This window comes from Oncorhynchus nerka, linkage group LG2 (genome assembly GCF_034236695.1).
Source record: "Oncorhynchus nerka isolate Pitt River linkage group LG2, Oner_Uvic_2.0, whole genome shotgun sequence".
In the NCBI taxonomy this organism is placed as follows: domain Eukaryota; kingdom Metazoa; phylum Chordata; class Actinopteri; order Salmoniformes; family Salmonidae; genus Oncorhynchus; species Oncorhynchus nerka.
Genome location: NC_088397.1, coordinates 74,698,571 through 74,722,393, shown reverse-complemented (window position 1 = coordinate 74,722,393; position 23,823 = coordinate 74,698,571). Strand labels below are relative to the sequence as shown.

Below are 23,823 nucleotides of genomic sequence, written 5' to 3'. Positions count from 1 at the left end.
TTCTAGGTCAGGTGAACAAAAGGACTTGAGTTCCTGTATGTTGATATGATCACACCCCAACTCGTTAATCATAAGGCATACACCCCCGCCCTTCTTCTTACCAGAGAGATGTTTGTTTCTGTCGGCGCGATGCGTGAACAAACCAGGTGGCTGTACCGACTCTGATAACATATCCTGAGTGAGCCATGTTTCTGTGAAACAGAGAATGTTACAATCTCTGATGTCTCTCTGGAAGGCAACCCTTGCTCGGATTTAATTTACCTTGTTGTCAAGAGACTGAACATTGGCGAGTAGTTTACTCTGGAGCGGTGGGCGATGTGCCCCTCTACGGAGCCTGACCAGAAGACCGCTCCGTTTGCCCCTTGCCCCTTTGCCCCTTGCCACGTTGTTTTGGGTCGCCTGCTGGGATCCGATCCATTGTCCTGGGTGGTGGATCCGCTTCGGGAAAGTCTTATTCCTGGTCATAATGTTGGTAAGTTGACGTTGCTCTTATATCCAATAGTTCATCCCGGCTGTATGTAATAAGAATTAAGATTTCCTGGGGTAACAGTGTAAGAAACAATACATAAAAAACAAAATACTGTATAGTTTCCTAAGAAAGCGAAGCGAGGCGGTGTTGTGTCGGTGTTGGTGTGTGTGTGTGTCTCTCGATCATGTGGCTGGACATGAGCCTCTGCCTCAAACAAAATATGATACATTACATAGAGATGTTCACTGATGTGTATTGCAGCACTAAGATGGCATTTGAGTCCAAGCTGGCAAAGAGCAGCAGGGGAACAGACTTCCGCATCTCGGCAGCAATATGCACCATGTTCAATGTGATGGTGGACGCGAAGGACCAGTCCGCCAAGCTGTGTGCCATGGAGATGGGCCAGGAGGTAAGAATGTGGTGCAAAGGTTGTGGGTTCAATTCCCACAAGGGATCACATACACCTACTAGAAAATGTACCACCAAAATAGATGAACTGTGTGTTATTTGGTATTTCAGAAACAGTACCACGCCCAAATAGATGAACTGATTGAGGAGAGTGTGAAAGACATGATCCAACTCATGGTGGCTAAGGTATACCTCACTCTTCTTCTTTCTTATAGAAGTTGTCCTTCCTAACAATACGTGACTCATATTGTGGTTGGCCTAAGCTTGCTTTGTGGTACTAGAAAAGAAGAATTGTGATTTGTGGTCTGGGATAAATCTATTTGTTAGTTGTTTGAAACCATTTCATTGTTGTATTTGGCTCATGTGACAAATACAATTTGATTAGATGTTTTATTTGTTGTTTGTGTGTCTCAATTCTTCTCAGTTTGTGGTTATTCTGGAGGCCCTGTTGGCGAAGATCTCCCGATACGATGAAGGCACTCTCTTCTCATCTTTCATGTCATTCACGGTAAGACTATTGCTTCTCTACTGTATCTCATCCAATATCGTGGTAGATGGAACTGTTTTTCTGTCAATTATTTTAGTTATATTGGTGACTGTGCAAATGATGCAATTCTCATCTTTTCTTGTCACATTCTGTCTGTAATTTCAGGTGAAAGCTGCGTCTAAGTATGTGGATGTCCCTGTAAGTGTGCTGCAGTCCACGTTGATATCTGTAAAATGTCAAACCAGTAGAGATATGTGATCCGAAAGGAAGTATATATAATTCAGTACATTCTTATGTGTTTGGGGTGATTTTACTGTGCTGTGCAGAGAAGATACATTTTTCTCCCATAACCCCTATTTTTATTCTCTTTAATACGTTTTACTGTGTGAGTAGGTACAGTTGAAGTCAGAAGTTTGCATACACTTAGGTTGGAGTCATGAAAACTCGTTTTTTCAACCACTCCACAAATTTCTTGTTAACAAACTATAGTTTTGGCAAGTCGGTTAGGACATCTACTTTGTGCATGACACAAGTCATTTTTTCCAACAATTGTTTACAGACAGATTATTTCACTGTATCACAATTCCAGTGAGTCAGAAGTTTAAATATACTATGTAGACTGTGCCTTTAAACAGCTTGGAAAATTCCAGAAAATTATGTCATGGCTTTAGAAGCTTCTGATAATTGGCATCATTTGTACCTGTGGATGTGTTTCAAGGCCTACCTTCAAACTCAGTGCATCTTTGAATACCATGGGACCACGCAGCCGCCATACTTCTCAGGAAGGAGACGCGTTCTGTCTCCTGGAGATGAACGTACTTTGGCACGAAAAGTGCCAATAAATCCCAGAACAACAGCAAAGGACCTTGTGAAGATGCTGGAGGAAACCGGTACAAAAGTATCTATATCCACAGTAAAACGAGTCCTATATCGACATAACCTGAAAGGCCGCTCTGTAAGGAAGAAGCCACTGCTCCAAAACTGCCATAAAAAAGCCAGACTACGGTTTGCAACTGCACATGGGGACAAAGATTGTACTTTTTGGAGAAATGTCCTCTGGTCTGATGACACAAAAATAGAACTGTTTGGCCATAATGACCATCGTTATGTTTGGAGGAAAAAGGGGGAGGCTTGCAGGCCGAAGAACACCATCCCAACCGTGAAGCACGGGGGTGGCAGCATTATGTTGTGGGGGTGCTTTGCTGCAGGAGGGACTGGTGCACTTCACAAAATAGATGGCATAATCTCAAGACATCAGTCAGGAATTTAAAGCAAATGGGTCTTCCAAATGGACAATGACCCCAGGAATATTTCCAAAGTTGTGGCAAAATGGTTTAACCTGTTGCCTCTACTTGGGACGCTTGCGTCCCAACTAGAGCTCTGGAAATGCAAATGCACTACGCTAAATGCTAATAGTATTAGTTAAAACTCAAAAGTTCATTAAAATACACATGCAGGGTATCAAATTAAAGCTACACTCGTTGTGAATCCAGGCAACAAGTCCGATTTTTAAAATGCTTTTCGGCGACAGCATGAGAAGCTATTATCTGATAGCATGCACCAATACACTACAACAGAAAAGCACAGCAGGGGACGTAAACAAAATAATTAGCATTTCGGCGTTACACAAACCGCACAATAAAATAGAAAACAGTCATTACCTTTCACCATCTTCTTTGTTGGCACTCCTAGATGTCCCATAAACACTATTGGGTCTTTATTTCGATTAAATCGGGCCATATAAAGCCAAGATATCGTTATATGTAGACTGTGTGATAAACGAAAAAAACAGCGATTTCACAACGTAACGTCATTTTTTTAAATTCAAAAAGTAGACGATAAACTTTCACAAAACACTTCGAAATACGTTTGTAATGCTACTTTAGGTATTAGTAAACGTTAATAAGCGATAAAAATCATCCGTAGGCGATGTAAATATCATTAGCTGTCGTCTTGGAAAAAATTTCAGGAGAGAGCTCTTCCGGAATGATCTGGGCGGAGACCGGAGGTAAGTCGTGCCCCTCTTTCGGTTCAACCAAGAATCAAAGAGGATTCAATTCACAAGACTCTAGACAACATGGGGATGCTGTGGGAGTTGAATGCTCGGTCTTATCTAATTCGGCTCACTGTTAACAATTGCTGGAAGTGGCGCAAGGATATTTATTTCCATTTTCTGTGATCAGGTTTTCCTATTCCTGGCATGAGTAGCAGGGCGCTGAAATGTTGCGCGATTTTTAACAAAATGTTCAAAAAAGTAGAGGGTCGACTGAAGAGGTTAAGGACAACAAAGTCAAGTTATTGGAGTGGCCATCACAAAGCCCTGACCTCAACCCTATATAAAATGTATGGGCAGAACTGAAAAAGCATGTGTGAGCAAGGAGGCCTACAAACCTGACTCAGTTACACCAGCTCTGTCAGGAGGAATGGGCCAAAATTCACCCAACTTATTGTGGGAAGCTTGTGGAAGGCTTCCCGAAATATTTGACTCAAGTTAAACAATTTAAAGGCAATGCTACCAAATACTAATTGAGTGAATGTAAACTTCTGACCCACTGGGAATGTGATGAAAGAAATAAAATCTGAAATAAATAATTCTCTCTACTATTATTCTGACATCTCACCTTAAAATAAGGTGGTGATCCTAATTGACCTAAAACAGGGAAAATTTACTAGGATTAAATGTCAGGAATTGTGAAAAACTGAGTTTAAATGTATTTGGCTAAGGTGTATGTTATCTTCCGACTTCAACTGTATTTAGTACATCATTATTTAATTTCAGAGTTTTAAATATTTTATTTATTTTCCATATTCTTTAGTATATTTTAAATACATTTTACATATTACAAATGACAGATTTACAATGTTTCTGTTTCTGGTGTGTTTGCAGAAGCCTGGGATGGACGTTGCCGACGGTTACGTGACCTGTGTCCGCCACTCTCAGGACATCCTGCGAGATAAGGTCAATGAGGAGGTGTATATAGAAAGGTTATTTGATGTAAGTAAGATGCCTCCTCCTGACCAATAGGAAGGGGGGTTTCCAAAATGTGGCAAAACAATTGTGACAGAGAAGGGATATGATATGTCACATTTTGAGACCATGGGCTGTGTGTATACCTATCACAGCCTGGTACAGAAGAGTTTTATTATCCTCCTCTAGTGGCTTTTCTCTTCTATCTTTTCTTCCTCCTCTGCTGCTGCCCACTGTATTCTGGTATGCATTGCCACAGTGCTTTTGGACCTTTGGGAATTGGTTGGATCCCTTTTGTTTACAAGCAAAGAATCCAAACAAGCACCATCAGGCAGGATTATCAAAAGCAGTGCTCTCGGGTAAAGAAAGATATGGGATTATGCACAGATCATCTAATTCACTCCAACACTAGGATACATAATAACTGACATTCATTTTCTATGTAAATAATCTTGAATATGATATAGTACTTTACAATTCAGATGTCGGATCTTCATTTGTGGATTAAAATTTATGGACATTTTTGTAGGGGTTGAAACATATTTCGTAAGGGAAAATCAAGCCTGAAATGTCAATGTGGAAAGTACAAACTTCAGAAGCCTTTTTAAACCTCAAACACTCAAAGATTTAAATGCCATGCATTGCAGGAACGTTCTCCTGCAACAAGGTGATCAAATGAAGATCCTACATCTGTACACGTTCACGTTTGAATCGGTCTGGCAAAAGCCAGTGATATGAGAGCACTGTCTTACAAGCATGTAATCCTTATGTGGTGCATTTGAAATAATGTGTCCACCATTTCCGTGAGGTGTACTACGGTAATGTGTGTCTGCTTCATACCCCTGAAATGTATAAACTGTACAGTATTGTGGTGCACAGATGTGTGTGTGTTGGCTTTGTGTGTCTGAGAGGTGTGCGGTACAGTGATTCAGTATGTGTATTAGCTGTGTATTAGTGTGTTTGAAAGGTATTATTTGTGCAGTAGCATTCTGTACCAGCGCTGTCACTGTGTGTTGGCTTTGTGTGTTTGAGAGGTGTGCCGATTTGTGCTTGAGAGGTGTGTTGTACTACTGTGAAGTATGGTTGTTTTCATCTTTGAAGTCAACACTGGCTGTCCCTGTCTGTCTCCTTGTATTTCTACACTGCTAAAAAGTACCTCATCCCTACTGTTTCTGATGTGTGGCTGTTAGTATAGCTGCTTCTGACCTGGCCCTACCAGGTTTGACTGTTTACGTCTTTTGAGCTGTGGATGTTTTGGTTGCAACAGTGTTTAAGTTTGTTTTTCCGTTAGTGTCTGATTAGATTTGATGGTTTTATAAACATTATTTTCCCTCCTAATGCTATTATAGTCCATCCATCTCTTTGCATGTATTGGCAACACTCCCCAATGCTGCATCTGTCTCTCTCTCTTTCTATCTTTCACAATTCATTTCAACAACTTTACTTTTTTTTCTCTCTCTCTCAATTCTTTCTTTCTTTATTAACCCCATAACTCCTACCGCCTTATCTCTCTCTTCAGAAAGTGGCACTTATCTCTAATGTTGCATTGTTTTAGCACATTATGTTGAATGGCATGAATTCAAGTCAAATAATCTTCCTGTGTACATCTTCTAGCATGACCCTTCTCCTCTTAGAGTTCTGCCTCAGTCCTACTACTATACTACCATACTAACATACTATCATACCCTTATACTACTATACTACTACTGTATACTACCATACTAACATACTACAAATATATACTACCATACTACCATTCCACTATACTACCATACTAATATACTACCATACTACTATACTAACGTACTACTATACTACCATACTACCATACTACTATACTAACGTACTACTATACTACCATACTAATATACTACCATACTACTACACTACCATACTACTACAGTGCCTTCGGAAAGTATTCAGACCCCTTGACTTCCCACATTCTGTTACGTTACAGCCTTACTCTAAAAATGGATGAAATAGTTTGTTTCCCTCATCAATCTACACTCAATACCCCATAACGGCAAAGCAAAACCAGATTTTTCATATATTTTTGCTAATTTATAAAAAATAAAAAATAAAATCTGATTTCCATACACTACCGTTCAAAAGTTTGGAGTGACTTAGAAATGTCCTTGTTTTTGAAAGAAAAACCTAATTCTGTCTATTAAAATAACATCAAATTGATCAGAAATACAGTGCAGACATTGTTAATGTTGTAAATTACTATTGTAGCCGTAAACTGAATATCTTTATATGGAATATCTACATAGGCATACAGAGTTCCATTATCAGCAACCATCACTCCTGTGTTCCAATGGCACGTTGTGTTAGCTAATCCAAGTTTATCATTTTAAAAGGCTAATTGATCATTAGAAAACCCCTTTGCAATTATGTTAGCACAGCTGAAAACTGTTGCTCTGATTAAAGAAGCACTAAAACGTACCTTCTTTAGACTAGTTGAGTATTTGGAGCATCAGCATTTGCGGTTTTGATTACAGGCTCAAAATGGCCAGACACAAAACACTTTCTTCTGAAACTCGTCAGTCTATTCTTGTTCTGAGAAATGAAGGCTATTCCATGTGAGAAATTGCCAAGAAACTGAAGATCTCGTGCAATGCTGTGTACTACTCCCTTCACAGAACAGCGCAAACTGGCTCTAACCAGAATAGAAAGAGCAGTGGGAGGCCCTGGTGCACAACTGAGTAAGAGGACACGTACATTAGAGTGTCTAGTTTGAGAAACAGACTCCTCACAAGTCCTCAATTGGCAGCTTCATTAAATAGTACCCGCAAAACACCAGTCTCAAAGTCAACAGTGAAGAGGCAACTCCGGGATGCTGGCCTTCTCAGCAAACATTTATGAAAACCTGTTTTCGCTTTGTCATTATGGGGTATTATGTGTAGATTTCGGAGGATTTGTATTTATTTAATCCATTTTAGAATAAGGCTGTAACGTAACCAAATGTGGAAAAAGTCAAGGGGTCTGAATACTTTCCAAATGCACTGTATTTGAATATACTGCCATACCACTATACGACACATACAGCCAACAAATCTCTGCACGCACGCATCCACCCAGCCACCCACCCACCTACCTTCCAGGTCTGCATGCATTGCACGCACGTAGGCTCAACTCGACCATGTGAAGTGGACAGGCATCAATCCGCTAATATCTGACCTCAAGCGCCAATCCAAAATCTCCTGACCTACCAGTCATCTCTACAGGACAAATAAACCTGGGTCCAATCAAATTAGAGCTAGGGCAATTAGACCAGTGAAACCATCCAAAAACCAACCAAAACAAGTCTAATCCTGGCCTTCCAGGCCCTCATTCCAGACCCTCCAGGCCCTCAATCGTGACCCTCCAGGCCCTCATTCCTGGGCCTCCAGGCCCTCCAGGCCTTCATTCCTGACTCTCCAGGCACTCATTCCTGGCCCTCATTCCTGACCAGGCCCTCAATCCTGACCCTGCCTACTCACTCCACATTACTCAAAGTTTATATATTTTTCTGGACGTTCGAGGGAGGTGACTATCTCCTATCTTCCTTGGTTCATCACTCCTCTCTTGTGTGCTTTTCTCTTATAACTTGATCTCTGATATGAATAATCTAGATCAATCTTATCCTACACTCTGAATGCATGAATGAAACGATCTTCTGAAAAGGTATAAGAAAATAGCACAACTGTCTGCTCCTTGCCTGCCTAACGCTTTCCTCATTTTCTCATTATGATTTCATTTTCCGCAAATGATCGAGTTGAAACGACACTGTGGAGTTACAGTATGTAGAAGGAATGTTCTAAGACGTTGTGATGTTGCAAATAAGTATTGAAGAGTCTTCATAGGGCTTTAGCTCTAGTCTGGAAGTACATTTGAAGTAAATAATTTACTTATTTAAATTCAGATACAAATTATGTATGGCATATTATGTTCAGTTTATTAAAAACTATATAAGATTGTGTCCCTCAGTGTACTGGAGCCAGAATTGCTGTGCCAGAAAACATCAAGATTGTATAGATTGTCTACTACTAATACTAATGTCTACTACTAGTATACCCTGGCAATGTATTAATCATTTAATTGTTTCCCTCAGATTTTTGTAGTCCTGCAGTGATTGGAGAAATGGGAATTATGAAATAATAATGTTTTTTCTGAAACAGTATTTTATGCATGTTCAGTGTGTGCTTCTATTCACCACTACAGAATTGTGTCTTCTGTGTGTGTGTGTGTGTGTGTGTGTGTGTGTGTGTGTGTGTGTGTGTGTGTGTGTGTGTGTGTGTGTGTGTGTGTGTGTGTGTGTGTGTGTGTGTGTGTGTGTGTGTGTGTGTGTGTGTGTGTGTGTGTGTGTGTGTGTGTGTGTGTGTGTGTGTGTGTGTGCTTTCGTCAATGTGTGTGTGTGTGTGTTTTGCTGGAGAACACTGTGTTTGTGTGTGTTGCAGCAATGGTACACAGCCACCATGAACCTACTGGGGACTTGGCTCACTGAGCGAATGGACCAGCAGCTCCATGTCTACCAGCTCAAGATACTCATCAGGATTGTCAAGGTAACTCACTGGCAGGGAGGGGTTAATAACCTGCACTGTAACCCAGGTACTGTAACTTTTTATACTTTTTATTTAACCTTTATTTACCTAGGCAAGTCAGTTAAGAATTCTTATTTATGATGGCCTACAGACTTACTGGCACCCCAGGGGTTAAATCTCTTTTGAGACTAGTGTCGCCTTACGTGATGGCAAGATGGGAACGTGATTGAAAGGGTATGTTGACAAATGTATCTTAGGGGTATGGTAGGCGTTATAGTGTGATGGTGATTGGAGAGACCCTCATCTCTTTATAATTACTATCACTGATTTCCATGTAGTCTACCTCTAACCCGGTGAAACACATTCTTTCTAGAGCCTTTCGTTACTGTCAAAATTATCATCCCTCTGTACCGGCTAACCAATTTACGCATAAATCATCCTTCTTCTTGTAGAAAAAGTACCGTGACTTCCGTCTGCAGGGGGTGCTAGACTCCACCCTGAACAGTAAGATGTATGACACGGTGAGGAACAGACTGACCCTGGAGGAGGCCAACGCGTCCATGAAGGAGGGAGGCATGGGGGGAATCTCCATGAAGGACAGTGACGAAGAGGACGAAGACGACGACTAGAGCCCGGCACCACCCAACACCAGAACTGGCACCTCCCTTTACCCCTGTCTACTCCTGTCTCCACACCCCACCTCCGACCCACTCCTCTCACAAGTTTTGACTTAGCCTGGTAACCAATGCATGTACCAACTCTGTTACTCACATATCAACTCTAGGACCTGTTTGTCAGCTTGAAATGCCCATGAAGGACCTGTAATAAACAATACAAATAGTAATTACTATACTGAGGAAAATTTTTGAAAAAATAAACCATGATTGACAGTTTAGCTGTGTCATGCTGAAGATAGCACCGATGATATCTTTGTCTCAATGATTTCTAAATTCATTTCTATGTGTTCCTAAGCAATATGGAGTACCATTTGTTTGAATATGTTGAGTGAGATTATTAGGTGTGTTCCTGTCCAATGCAAACCTATATGGCGCTTCTTTGTCGTATTCTACATTCATTATAATGGTACATGTTTGTGACGATGAGTGTATGTACCCTTTTATTTGTCTTATCCGTCTTTAAGTGGATGCTTCAAACTGAAAACTATGTTCAAAGCTGTTTAGGATAAACGTCTTCTCGTCTACTCACTCTACTCTCAACCCCATAGTATGTTCTAGAACTTGCGTTTCCATATCTATGTCAATGCTCTGTGACTTCATAATCTCTCACCCTAACACAAACGAGACATTGTCCAGCAGCCATTTTGAACTAAAATGAGTGGGTAACCTAGAAATGCAATATTCTCATAGCTCCATTTTGATATCTTGTTGGAGATTATATTTTTATTTCTACGTTGTTGAAAAGACCTTGAAACAGGTTCTACTCTATTTTAAATTGAGTTGCACTTTTACAGAGAAAAAAGCGCTAAAAAGAAAAAGTTTTTTTATTTACCAAAATTAAAGTTGGTCCGTCTTTTTTGTTTGATTCCGTAGTTGATTAGGATGAGCTGTGTGGCATTTCCTTGGTTCTCACTGTTGTTTTGTATATACAACGCTGTACATTGCATTCTGAGCCATTGCTGCATGCCTGTGGGTCCCCACCCTCTGAACGCTTTCTGTTTTCTGTGTGAAATTAGCTGGTGGATCATTCTTGCTTTTGCCTTATGAAAGCCAACAGTTGTAATATGCAAGAGCTGTGGCCTCTAAATAAAAATTACTGTACAAATACACAGTTGTTGTCCCTTTTGTGTTATTTATATAATGTTTGTCAATTACCTATTTGACCGAGGGAAGGGGAGAGGAGATCTTTTTAAATCTGCACACAGGGACAGAACAATGTTGTCACGGATCCCTCTGGAACTTTCCTTGCGCACACCTGGTCCCTATTCCCACTGATTGTATTTGTATATATGTGCCCTTTGTTCACCATGGTGCTGTCAATTATTGTTACAATGTCCGTTGGTGCGTGTGAGTACCTGTGCTGTGTGTTTTGGTTTTTGTGCCGTTGATTACGGGTCTCGTCCCGTGTGTTAATCATTGTGTGCGTGTGTATTTATTCAAGGTACTCCTCGCTCTTTTGTTTGGGTTTCACCCCTGTGTTTTTGTGACGGTGCCCTTATCCGGCACGCCGTAATTTGGGGTATATTACAAAAAGCCTATTACGCATTCCAGCGCCTGTCTCCCGAGTCATTGTTACCAACGTGACAAATGTCCATAATGGTGAGGTTAGGTATAACTGTAAAACAACTACTGGCAACCAGAGGGTGATAATGTTACCATAGAAAATAGAACTGACCTCATCACTAAGCTAAGGTCCCTCGAGACTGAACAGCTCCCTCTGCAACTGGATCCTGGACTTCCTGACGGGCCGCCCCCAAGGTGCTGAGGGTAGGCAACAACATATCCGCCACCCTGACCCTCAACATGGGGCACCTCAGGGATGAATGCTTAGTCCCCTCCTGTACTCCCTGTTCACCCACGACTGTGTGGCCACGCACGCATCCAACACCATCATTAAGTTTGCCGATGACACAACAGTGGTGGGTCTGATCAAAAATGACGATGAGACAGCCTATAGGGCGGTTAGAGATAGACACAACCTCTCCCTCAACGTGGGCAAGACAGAGGAGCTTATTGGGGACTACAGGAAACGGAGGGCTGAACATGGCCCCATTCACATTGATGGGGCTGTAGCGGAGTGAGTCGGAGTCAAATTAAATCAAATCAAATGTATTTATAAAGCCCTTCTTACATCAGCTGATATCTCAAAGTGCTGTACAGAAACCCAGCCTAAAACCCCAAACAGCAAGCAATGCAGGTGTAGAAGCACGATGGCTAGGTAAAACTCCCTAGAAAGGCCAGAACCTAGGAAGAAACCTAGAACCGAGGATAGTCCACATCACTAAGAACCGATTATGGTACAAACTCACCAACACAGTTGGGAAGAGGGCTTGACAACTGCTTTACATCCACCCGCCAGGCGCTACAAAGGGTAGAGTGTACGGCGCAGTACATCACTGGGGCCAAACTCCCTGCCATTCAGGACCTCTAAACCAGGTGGTGTTAGAGGAAGGCCCTTAAAATTGTCAAAGACTCCAGCCACCAAGTTATAGACTGTCTGCTATGGTATGGCAAACGGTTCTGGTGCTCTAAGTCTAGGACCAAAAGGCTCCTGAACAGCTTCTATCCCTAAGCTATGACTGTTAAATGAAACTTGTTGAGGATAGGGGGCAATATTTTCACTCTGGATGAATTGCGTGCCCATAGTGAACTGCATCCTACTCTGTCCTAGATTTCTAATATATGCATAGTATTATTACTATTGGATAGAAAACACTCTGAAGTTTCTAAAACTGTTTGAATTATGTCTGTGAGTATAACAGAACTCATAGGGCAGGCAATCTTCCAAACAAGAAGTGAAATTCTGAATGTGGGTCAAATTGGACATCATTGCCCCTTCCTTTCCAAACAAGATATGGATCTGGTAGCACTTCCTACGCCTTCCACTAGATGTCCTCATTCTGTAGAACGTGGAATTGAGCTTCTGGTGTGAACTTTGACCGAATGGGAGGGGAAATAGTCACGGTCTTGGCAGAATGCAATTTCCCTGTGTGCATTTCTCTGTGGGTGCCACCGTTGTTCCATTTGGCTGCAGATGAAAACGTATGATCCGGTTGGAGCGTTATTGGATATATATGAAAATAACATCCTAAAGATTGATTCTCTACTTAGTTTGACCAGTTTATTCGACCTGGAATATATCTTTTTGAAGTTTTCGTGCGAGTTGTCCTGGACCAGCGTCAGCTTTTGGGCACGTGAGCTGAAAGTGCTAGCAAATACAGCTAATTGGACACTAGTATTGGACCTTATGGAACAAAACAATGATTTATTGTGGAACTAGGACTCCTTGCACTGCATTCTGATGAAAGATCATCAAAGGTAAGGGAATATTTATGATTTCGTATTTCTGTTGACTCCAACAATGGCGGAGAAATACTTTTACGTCTGAGCGCTGTCTCAGATTATTGCATGGTAGGCTTTTTTCGTAACGTTTAAAAAAAATCTGACACAGAGGTTACATTAAGAAACAGTGTATCTTTAATTATATGTAGAACATGTATCTTTAGTCAAAGTTTATGATGAGTATTTCTGTTATCTGGCGTAGCTTTCTATAATTCCTCCGGATATTTTGGAGGCATTTCTGAACATGGCGTCAATGTAAACCGAGATTTGTGGATATAAATATGTATATTATCGAACAAAACATAAATGTATTGTGTAACATGTCATATGATTGTCATCTGATGAAGATTTTCAAAAGGTTAGTGATTCATTTTATCTCTAATCCTGCTTTTGTGACTCTATCTTTGGCTGGAAAAATGGCTGTGTTTTTCCTTTGATTTGGTGGTGGTCTAACAAATATATGTTGTGTTTTCGCTGTAAAAGATTTAAAAAATCGGACATGATGGGTAGATGAACAAGATGTTTATCTTTCATTTGCTGTATTGGACTTGTTAATGTGTGAAAGATAAATATTTCGAAAGAATATTGTTGAATTCCCTGCACCACCTTTTCAGCTGAATGAGGGGGTGGAGTTCCCCTCGGGGATCGCCTTGCCATAACAGGTTTTAACCAAATAGCTACCCGGACTATCTGCATTTACCCTTTTTGCACTAACTCTTTTTGACTCTATGCACACACGGTCAGTAGCGGTGCGTGGGTAAAATCACCAGGGAAGCCAATCCAGAAAAAAAGCCATATTACACCCCATGTGTTGTGATTATTGTGTTATTTGCTCAATAATTAATTCATATGCCTTGACGTCATAATATATAGGCCTAAGGCCGAGACAATAAGAAGACACAGTGGCAGAATAAACTCAACCACACATTTGTTTCATTACAAAACTGGAGAGCCACATCTGTCTGGTGAAGTCCACAAAACATATTTCATGTAACAAACATGACCTACAGCATGGTCAAGCAAGGGTATGTTTCCCACATTTTTGGACCACTAAACAACTATTTATTTAGAACCACTGCGAGTTATTGTAAGTTGAAAAGAAATAGGAGCTGCCTCCACTATTCCAGCAAAATTTCAACTTCAATGTTATCTAATCACCTGTGCTTAGTCTGAAAACTAAAATAAATACTCCTATCTACGTAAGGTAAACATGATGTGGCTGTGCATGGGACTGATTTCTCTGTGTGTGTGTGTGTGTGTGTGTGTGTGTGTGTGTGTGTGTGTGTGTGTGTGTGTGTGTGTGTGTGTGTGTGTGTGTGTGTGTGTGTGTGTGTGTGTGTGTGTACAAACATGTTGACTCACACCAATGCCATCCTCCTCTTTCATGTTGTCTAAACAGTCTATGATTCTGTCATACAGTACATGCCTTTAGTTTTTGATGTACTAGGCTACCTGACTAAAATACTTGCTTGCTAGCCTAACTTCCTTTCATGGGTAATGATACACCAGGCCAGCTAGTTAACATTAGTATATTACATCTAGCTACATGTTGAAATTCCATCCTCTCGGGCATGGGGCACAATGTATGACTTTTATGGTTGGATGAGAATCACCGTTATAATCATTGGCTAGTACGGAAAATTAAGTAAAACCACAGGTCCAAATCCCTATCTCCATCCCATGTCTAATTTAGGAAAGGGCTGATTTTAGCTAGCTAGCGAGACACCGGAGGACAACAACACAACGAGATTCAACAATAAAAACAAAATTCTGTCAATAATGCCATTTGGCTAGCTTGTGATGTGATTGGCTTGAAGTCAAATCCAAACTGGCTTCCCTTGATACTTTTTTTGGTGCGCCACGACCATTCACAGCTGAGCTCACTCAGTTTAACTCAACACTGATTGGCTATTATTTTTTTTAATGTATCAAGGGAGGCCAAATGCTCACTTGCTTCCCCTGTATTCAATGCTATAGGCGGCAACAATGTCATACTCTTTCTGACCTGACAGCATCAGATAGATATCCTACACACACTGAGTCAGACAGAGTTTTGTTTGGTCGGAGGCTATCTACGGTGAGATACATTCAGTATCCTCTTGCCCATTGAAGGAAATTTATGAAACACAAAGAGAAGAAATTATTTATTTTTTATGTTTTTCACTTGGAACATTTTTGATGGATGTCTGGCTTCCCTTGGCATCCAAGAATACACACCACTGTACACACTGGACTCTACCCACATATTCACACATACATACACTGACACTCCAACACACTCACTCACTCACACATAACACGTACACACAGGCACACATTCGCACAAACACACACACACACTTCCACACTCATCACATACGCTGCTGTTACTTGCCACGTTCAAAACGACTGGGAACTCTGAAAAATACGAGGTCAAATCATGACGTCAGTGATCTTCGGGTCGGAAAGTCAGAGCTCTAGAAAGAGGCCAGAGTTCCCAAGTTGTAATTTCCAATTAGATGACCTTTCAAATAGATTTTTCCCAGTAGGAGCACGTTTTTTTCCCAGAGTTTCCAGTTATTTTGAAGGCACTGAAGTCGTAAGTCTGAGATTTCCGAGTTCCAAGTTGTTTTGAACAACTGCCTATTATCTTTCCTGTTGCCTAGTCACTTTACCACTACCTGTCACGCCCTGATCTGTTTCACATGTCTTTGTGCTGGTCTCCACCCCCTTTCAGGCTCTGCATCTGCCCTCGTGCTCCTAGACCTTAGTGCTGCTTTTGATAGCATCGATCACCACATTCTTTTGGAGTGATTGGAAACACAAATTGGTCTACACGGACAAGTTCTGGCCTGGTTTAGATCTTATCTGTCGGAAAGATATCAGTTTGTCTCTGTGAATGGTTTGTCCTCTGACAAATCAACTGTACATTTCGGTGTTCCTCAAGGTTCCGTTTTAGGACCACTATTGTTTTCACTATATATTTAACCTCTTGGGGATGTCATTCGAAAACATAATGTTAACTTTCACTGCTATGCAGATGACACACAGCTGTACATTTCAATGAAACATGGTGAAGCCCCAAAATTGCCCTCGCTAGAAGCATGTGCTTCAGACATAAGGAAGTGGATGGCTGCAAACGTTCTACTTTTAAACTCGGACAAAACAGAGATGCTTGTTCTAGGTCCCAAGAAACAAAGGGATCTTCTGTTGAATCTGACAATTAATCTTAATGGTTGTACAGTCGTCTCAAATAAAACTGTGAAGGACCTCGGCATTACTCTGGACCCTGATCTCTCTTTTGAAGAACATATCAAGACTGTTTCAAGGACAGCTTTTTTCCAGCTACGTAACATTGCAAAAATCTGAAACTTTCTGTCCAAAAATGAGGCAGAAAAATGTATCCATACTTTTGTCACTTCTAGGTTAGTCTACTGCAACGTTCTACTTTCCGGCTACCCGGATAAAGCACTAAATAAACTTCAGTTAATGCTAAATACGGCTGCTAGAATCCTGACTAGAACCATTTTTTCCCCTAAATTTCATATTACTCCAGTGCTAGCCTCCCTACACTGGCTTCCTGTCAAGGCAAGGGCTGATTTCAAGGTTTTACTGCTAACCTACAAAGCATTACATGGGCTTGCTCCTACCTATCTCTCTGAGATGGTCCTGCCGTACATACCTACATGTACGCTACGGTCACAAGACGCAGGCCTCCTAATTGTCCCTAGAATTTCTAAGCAAACAGCAGGAGGCAGGGCTTTCTCCTATAGAGCTCCATTTTTATTGAATGGTCTGCCTACCCATGTGAGAGACGCAGACTCGGTCTCAACCTTTAAGTCTTTACTGAAGACTCATCTCTTCAGTGGATCATATGATTGAGTGTAGTCTGGCCCAGGAGTGTGAAGGTGAACGGAAAGGCTCTGGAGTAACGAACCACCCTTGCTGTCATTGCCTGGCTGGTTCCCCTCTTTCCACTGGGATTCTCTGCCTCTAACCCTATTACAGGGGCTGAGTCACTCACAGGCTTACTAGGGCTCTTTCATACCGTCCCTAGGAGGGGTGCATCACTTGAGTGAGTTGAGTCACTGATGTTATCTTCCTGTCTGGGTTGGCGCCCCCCTTGGGTTGTGCCATGGCGGAGATCTTTGTGGGCTATACTCGGCCTTGTCTCAGGATGGTAAGTTGGCGGTTGAAGATATCCCTCTAGTGGTGTGGTGGCTGTGCTTTGGCAAAGTGGGTGTGGTTATATCCTTCCTGTTTGGCCCTGTCCGTGGGTGTCATCGGATGGGGCCACAGTGTCTCCTGACCCCTCCTGTCTCAGCCTCCAGTATTTATGCTGCAGTAGTTTGTGTGTCGGGGGGCTAGGGTCAGTTTGTTATATCTGGAGTACTTCTCCTGTCCTATCTGGTGTCCTGTGTGAATTTAAGTATGCTCTCTCTAATTCTCTCTTTCTCTCTCTCTCTCGGAGGACCTGAGCCCTAGGACCATGCCTCAGGACTATCTGACATGATGACTCCTTGCTGTCCCCAGTCCACCTGGCCGTGCTGCTGCTCCAGTTTCAACTGTTCTGCCTGTGATTATTAATATTTGACCATGCTGGTCATTTATGAACATTTTAACATCTTGGCCATGTTCTGTTATAATCTCCACCCGACACAGCCAGAAGAGGACTGACCACCCCACATAGCCTGGTTCCTCTCTAGGTTTCTTCCTAGGTTTTGGCCTTTCTAGGGAGTTTTTCCTAGCCACCGTGCTTCTACACCTGCATTGCTTGCTGTTTGGGGTTTTAGGCTGGGTTTCTGTACAGCACTTTGAGATATCAGCTGATGTACGAAGGGCTATATAAATACATTTGATTTGATTTATGTAAATGTGATATATCCAGTTGTATTTTATTATACATTTTCAAAAATTCTAAAAACCTGTTGTTGCTTTGTCATTATGGTGTATAGATTGATGAGGGGAAAAACATTTTAATCCACTTTAGAATAAGGCTGTAATGTAACAAAATGTGGAAAAAGTCAAGGGGTCTGAATCCTTTCTGAATGAACTGTACATACTGTATCTACCGCAATTTCTTCAAACCCCTGCACAGTGACTCTGTACTGGTACCCCGTGTATATAGCCTAACTGTCGTTGCTCATTGTGTATTTACAGTTGAAGTCAGAAGTTTACATACACTTAGGTTGTAGTCATTAAAACTAGTTTTTCAACCATTCTACACATTTCTTGTTAATAAACTATAGTTTTGGCATGTCAGTTAGGACATCTACTTCGTGCATGACAGGTTATTTTTCCAACAATTATTTACAGACGGAGTATTTCACTTATAATTCACTGTCACAATTCCAGTGCGTCAGAAGTTTACATACACTAAGTTGACTGTCCCTTTAAACAGCTTGGACAATTCACGAAAATGATGTCATGGCTTTAGAAGCTTCTGATTGGCTAATTGACATAATTTTAGTCAATTGGAGGTGTACTTGTGGATGTATATCAAGGCCTACCTTCAAACTTAGTGCCTCTTTGCTTGACTTCATGGGAAAATCAAAAGAAATCAGACAAAACCATCCTTGGGAGCAATTTCCAAATGCTTGAAGGTACCCCGTTCATCTGTACAAAGATGAGTACGCAAGTATAAACACCATGGTACCACGCAGCTGTCATACCGCTCAGGAAAGAGACGTGTTCTGTCTCCTAGAGATGAACGTACTTTGGTGCGAAAAGTGCAAATCAATCCCAGAACAACAGCAAAGGACCTTGTGAAGATGCTGGAAGAAACAGGTACAAAAGTATCTATAGACACAGTAAAATGAGTCCTATATCGACACTGCTCCAAAACTGCCATAAAAAAGCCAGACTACGGTTTGCAACTGCACATGGGGACAAAGATCGTACTTTTTGGAGAAATGTCCTCTGGTCTGATGAAACAAAAATACTGTTTGGCCATAATGACCATCAATTTGTTTGGAGGAAAAAGGGGGAGGCTTGCAAGCCGAAGAACACCATCCCAACCGTGAGGCACGGGGGTGGCAGCATCATGTTGTGGGTGTGCTTTGCTGCAGGAGGGACTGGTGCACTTCACAAAATAGATGGCATCATGAGGAAAGGAAAATTGTGGATATATTGAAGCAACATCTCAAAACATCAGTCAGGGAGTAAAAGCTTGGTCGCAAATTTGTCTTCCAAATGGACAACGACCCAAGCATACTTCCAAAGTTGTGGCAAAATGGCTTAAGGACAACAAAGTAAAGGTATTGGAGTGGCCATCACAAAGCCCTGACCTCAATCCTATAGAATATTTGTGGGCAGAACTGAAAGTGTGTGTGAGCAAGGAGGCCTACAAACCTGACTCAGTTACACCAGCTTTGTCAGTAGGAATGGGCCAAAATTCACCCAACTTATTGTGGGAAGCTTGTAGAAGGCTACTCGAAACGTTTGACCCAAGTTAAACAATTTAAAGGCAATGCTACCAAATACTAATTGAGTGTATGTAAACTTCTGACCCACTGAGAATGTGATGAAAGAAATAAAAGCTGAAATAAATAATTCTCTGTTATTCTGACATCTCACATGGAAATAAAGTGGTGCTCCTAACTGACCTAAAACAGGGAATTTTTACTGGGATTGAATGTCAGGAATTGTGAAAAACTGAGTTGAAATGTAGTTGGTTAAGGTGTATGTATACTTCCGACTTCAACAGTATTTACAAAGCATGTGACAATTAAAATTGTATTTGATAATAGTACAACCTGTAAACATTTTCTTCCGTTGAAGGAGAGGAGGACCAAAATGCAGCGTGGTTAGTGTTCAACATTTTTAATAAGGACAACAAACGTGAACACTACAAAATACAAAACAACAAATGTGGAAAAACCCAAAACAGTCCTATCTGGTGCTTAGACACAAAGACAGAAGACAACCACCCACAAAACAGGCTACCTAAATATGGTTCCCAATCAGAGACAAAGACTAACACCTGCCTCTGATTGAGAACCATATCAGGCCAAACATAGAAATGGGAAAACTAGACACACAACAGAATGCCCACTCAGCTCACGTCCTGACCAACACTAAAACAAAGAAAACACAAAAGAACTATGGTCAGAACGTGACACAACCCAATTCAAACCTTGCCTTATACTTTGGTCAATCTGACAAATACACAACACCAGGTTGAAGTACATCAAAACCAATACTTTATTTAATGTATAGCAATACAATTTACGTATTAAATAGCACTATTAAACTTCAATAACATGATATCATATAACAGTACCATAGTAATGCAACACCATGGTACAATCATACAATGACAGAATATAATAAATGGAAAAAACAGTTCTTTATCTTCAAGTTTACAAAATAGAATGAATGCTGAACTTGCTTAGATGGATTGAGGCAGCAAACTTTACTCAGTGACTCCCTGGATGTTTTCCATCCATAGCACAAATTGGTCTGATATTCAAAAGGGGAGTAATAACATTCTTTACCCAGACAGAACAAAAAAAGAATCATGATACCTTATTCCCTATATAGTGCACTCTTTTTCACCAAAAGTTTTTTATTTTATTTAACCTCTATTGAACTAGGCAAGTCAGCTAAGAACAAAACCCCTATGGGACTTCCAATCACGGCCGGTTGTGATACAGCCTGGAATCGAACCAGGGTCTCTAGTGACGCCTCTAGCACTGAGATGCAGTGCCTTAGAATGCTGCGCCACTCAGGAGCCCAAAAGTATGGCGCTATATAGAGAATAGTGTGCTATTTTAGATGCAGTAATGGACTTGTTCTGGAATGTGATGTCGGTCTACTTTTTTTGGAGCCTCGGGGCTCTATTCGCTAAAGCGTTATAGAAATGTAAAGGTCATTTCCGAAATGCAGCGTTTACGTGAATGCAGTCTCCGCTAACGCAGGGACATTGCCTTTACATTTCTATCAAGTTGTAACGCTGAGCTTCTGCGACACAGATTGAACAGAGCCCTTAATTCCTACATACTCTCCACAAATGCAATGAGTGAGAGTAGGATAATGTTAAAGAAAAAAGCTTAATATGAAAATATAAAGGTCTATGATGATCACACAGCATAGATTATAACTTCCAAGAAGATTGGTCCTTGAAGTAAATATGTACATGACCTTGAAATAGCAAATTACACTAATGTTATAAATGAAATATGTATAAAGCATAAAGTTAATAATAATAACAATAATAGTTACAGGCAAAACATTTTTTTGCTGCCAATAACCATTTCGTGACAAATGAGCATGTAGGCTGTGTTTACACAGGCAGTGCTATTCTGATATTTTTTTCACTAATTGGTCTTTCGACCAATCAGATCTGAAAAAGATCTGATGTAAAAAAAATCTAGGATTGGTCAAAAGAGTTAGGCGGCCTGTGTAAATGCAGCCATAGTAACTCAGGACTTTTCTTCAAATGTTGGAGAGTTGTGACTTCATTTAACAAGATACTCGTTGAGAGAGAAGTGCAAAAAATAGGAACAAATAGGAAAATACAGCATGTATGTATCAGTACAGGGTACAGCTACAGGATACAGTATAGATGGGTAAAGTAGATGTATGTATCAGTACAGGATACAGCTACAGGATACAGTATAGATGGGTAAAGTAGATGTATGTATCAGTACAGGATACAGTATAGATGGGTAAAGTAGATGTATGTATCAGTACAGGGTACAGCTACAGGATACAGTATAGATGGGTAAAGTAGATATTGTGGTTTGGTGTAAGCGTTAGATAAAAACAACCTATTTTAGCCCAGTTAAAACCACATGGAGCAGTATGGACTGACACATTGGACTGGTTTTTAGGATAAAAGCTTCATGTGACACTTGTTTACATTTTGGGCAAACAACTTTGTTGCAATTTTCAACCATGTCTTTGGTTATAATGACAGTAAAACACTTCACCCTCCAGATTATGTTTAGACCAAGAACTCCATTCATATGGTAAAATGAAAGCCATGTTTAATATGACGTAAACTCCGTTGTAATGGAACAATTGATGCCAGACGAGTCACATGTAGACCTGGGTTTAGAAACTAACTAGTATCATTTATTAAAACAAAATTGACAATATGGGTCTCAGTGTGTCCAAGCACCAATCCACACAAGGCGAGAGGAGGAATGACAGAGTATACAAAACCAGCTGCTTAATATGATCAAGTATATAGTCATATGGATTACAAAACAATAGAAATCCTAATATAAAGCAATGAATGTTCACAGTAGTTGTTGTAATACCACTTTAAAAAAATCAAAGTAATGGGTACAATTTACAAATAGAATGGAGATATTTGGGTAATAAAGTATAGTATGTATAATCTACAGATTATAAATGCTCCTGGGATAAGGTGGGTTTTACTGAATAAGAAGCGTTGGGTATACTTTATTTGGATAGTCCTGATAGAGCATCTACAGATGGACATACCATCAACAAACGATCTGTTGATAAGCAACTGCTTGCTAAGGTTACGGTCAGAGTCAGGTATAGAATAAGGTTTAGGGTAAGGGTTCAATTTAGGATTAGGATAAGGGTTATGGCTAGTAGAGTTGAAATCTTACTGATAAATCTGTACAGCATCTACAGACGGAATACGACAATAAAGTCTTACCGAAGAGTTGACCCGGTGATAGTGTTGCAATGCTTGTTAAGTGAGCTGTACTGTCATACACTGAACTCTGACAATCTGTATTGAGAAATCTATTGGACTGGATCATGTTGACCTTCAGGGTTGTCCTTGGTCCTCATTCTTCATTCATTGAAGCTAAAGTCTGATCTTTGCCACAATCCAAAGAGATCCAATGAGTGTAGAGTACAGTGGAGCCAGGGTCTCGTTAATGGTACTGTATTATCTAATGGGGTTTTAGGCAGTAACACCGACAGTGTAGTGTAAACTGGACAGAGACGCTTTCTTTTTCCTCACGTGAAACAATGTAACAGTTAACAACTCTCAGCAGGATAACAATTAAGACAAACAATTATGAAGAAAAAAATAAATATCAAAAAAGTTTATATCAGTGTAAAAAAGGTAATCAGGTTATTCATTTAACCAATATTTCTGGCTAAAAAGGCCTCAAGGAAAGTCCGCCAAAGTTCTCTTTGTTCCTCAGAGTTGTACAAATTAAGTGCCTTCGGATGATGGTGTGGTCAGTCAGACCCGTAACCAGTCAGACCAGTCATATCAGAGACCAGTCAGACCAGCGACTCCATGCTCTCAGCAGGATCTGATTGGTCAATGATGACCACCACTCCATTAGTGTCCATGTAGATGGGGCTGATCCCACTGTCTCTGCTGCTCACCAGGCTCAGCATGGCCTTGTACAGGTACTGGTACTGCTCCTGGAGACAGAGGCACAGGGAGAGAGGAAGACAGAGAGACAAATGTTACAACTTTAAATTATACTTCTAGGTCTATTCTAAGATTAGTTGACATGTCAGAATGAGCAATGACAACCCACCAAGTGATATTTGTTCCTATGACTGACTGGAGATTTTGCTTAAGTTAAAAAAGTTATTGCTTATTGGCGATTATTGAAGCCTAACAGCACCAACCCTCCTGGCTGCGTCATGGGTGAACTCACTATGTCTGTGAAGACTCCCGGCCTCATGAGGTTGATCATCTTAGCCACCTGATAGACATCCACAGCCCCTTCACTCTCCAACTGCTGAGACAAGGTGGTGAGGGCACACAGAGTCCCTGCAGACACTGCCCCAAATCTACCAGGGACATGGAGGGACATGTTAACACACATACATACTCCTGATATACCAATACATGCATGCCGACACACACACTTACTCATCGTGTATAATGGTGGGTCCGTCTCGGGTCATAGCCTCCTCTTTGATGACGTTGATGAGCTCAAAGGTACCGCTGAGAGGGGCATCGGGGTTGGGCCATTTAGGGCACTGGAAATGTCTCACCTCCAGGACATAGTCATCCT

At 41.0% G+C, this 23,823-nt stretch overlaps 2 protein-coding genes across 8 annotated transcripts in view; one reads left to right on the top strand and one right to left on the bottom strand.

Moving 5' to 3' along the window:
- Window positions 1–10,635, top strand: part of LOC115142418 (calcium-dependent secretion activator 1-like) — a 204,625-nt gene extending 193,990 nt beyond the window's left edge. For all 7 annotated transcript variants that reach the window (XM_065002615.1, XM_065002610.1, XM_065002607.1 and 4 more), the window contains 7 exons: window positions 731–878; window positions 989–1,063; window positions 1,302–1,385; window positions 1,530–1,562; window positions 4,252–4,359; window positions 8,772–8,876; window positions 9,308–10,635. In XM_065002615.1, the coding sequence (XP_064858687.1) occupies window positions 731–878; window positions 989–1,063; window positions 1,302–1,385; window positions 1,530–1,562; window positions 4,252–4,359; window positions 8,772–8,876; window positions 9,308–9,484 (730 nt within the window). In that variant the 3' untranslated portion in view covers window positions 9,485–10,635. The remainder of the gene's footprint in view (window positions 1–730; window positions 879–988; window positions 1,064–1,301; window positions 1,386–1,529; window positions 1,563–4,251; window positions 4,360–8,771; window positions 8,877–9,307) is intronic.
- A 9,397-nt stretch (window positions 10,636–20,032) lies between these two features.
- LOC115142449 (receptor-type tyrosine-protein phosphatase gamma-like) overlaps window positions 20,033–23,823 on the bottom strand; it is a 241,688-nt gene continuing 237,897 nt past the window's right edge. Inside the window, exons 27-29 of the mRNA XM_065002572.1 lie at window positions 23,679–23,821; window positions 23,461–23,596; window positions 20,033–23,218 (exon numbers count right to left, since the gene is read on the bottom strand). Coding sequence (XP_064858644.1) covers window positions 23,072–23,218; window positions 23,461–23,596; window positions 23,679–23,821 — 426 coding nt within the window. The 3' untranslated portion in view covers window positions 20,033–23,071. The remainder of the gene's footprint in view (window positions 23,219–23,460; window positions 23,597–23,678; window positions 23,822–23,823) is intronic.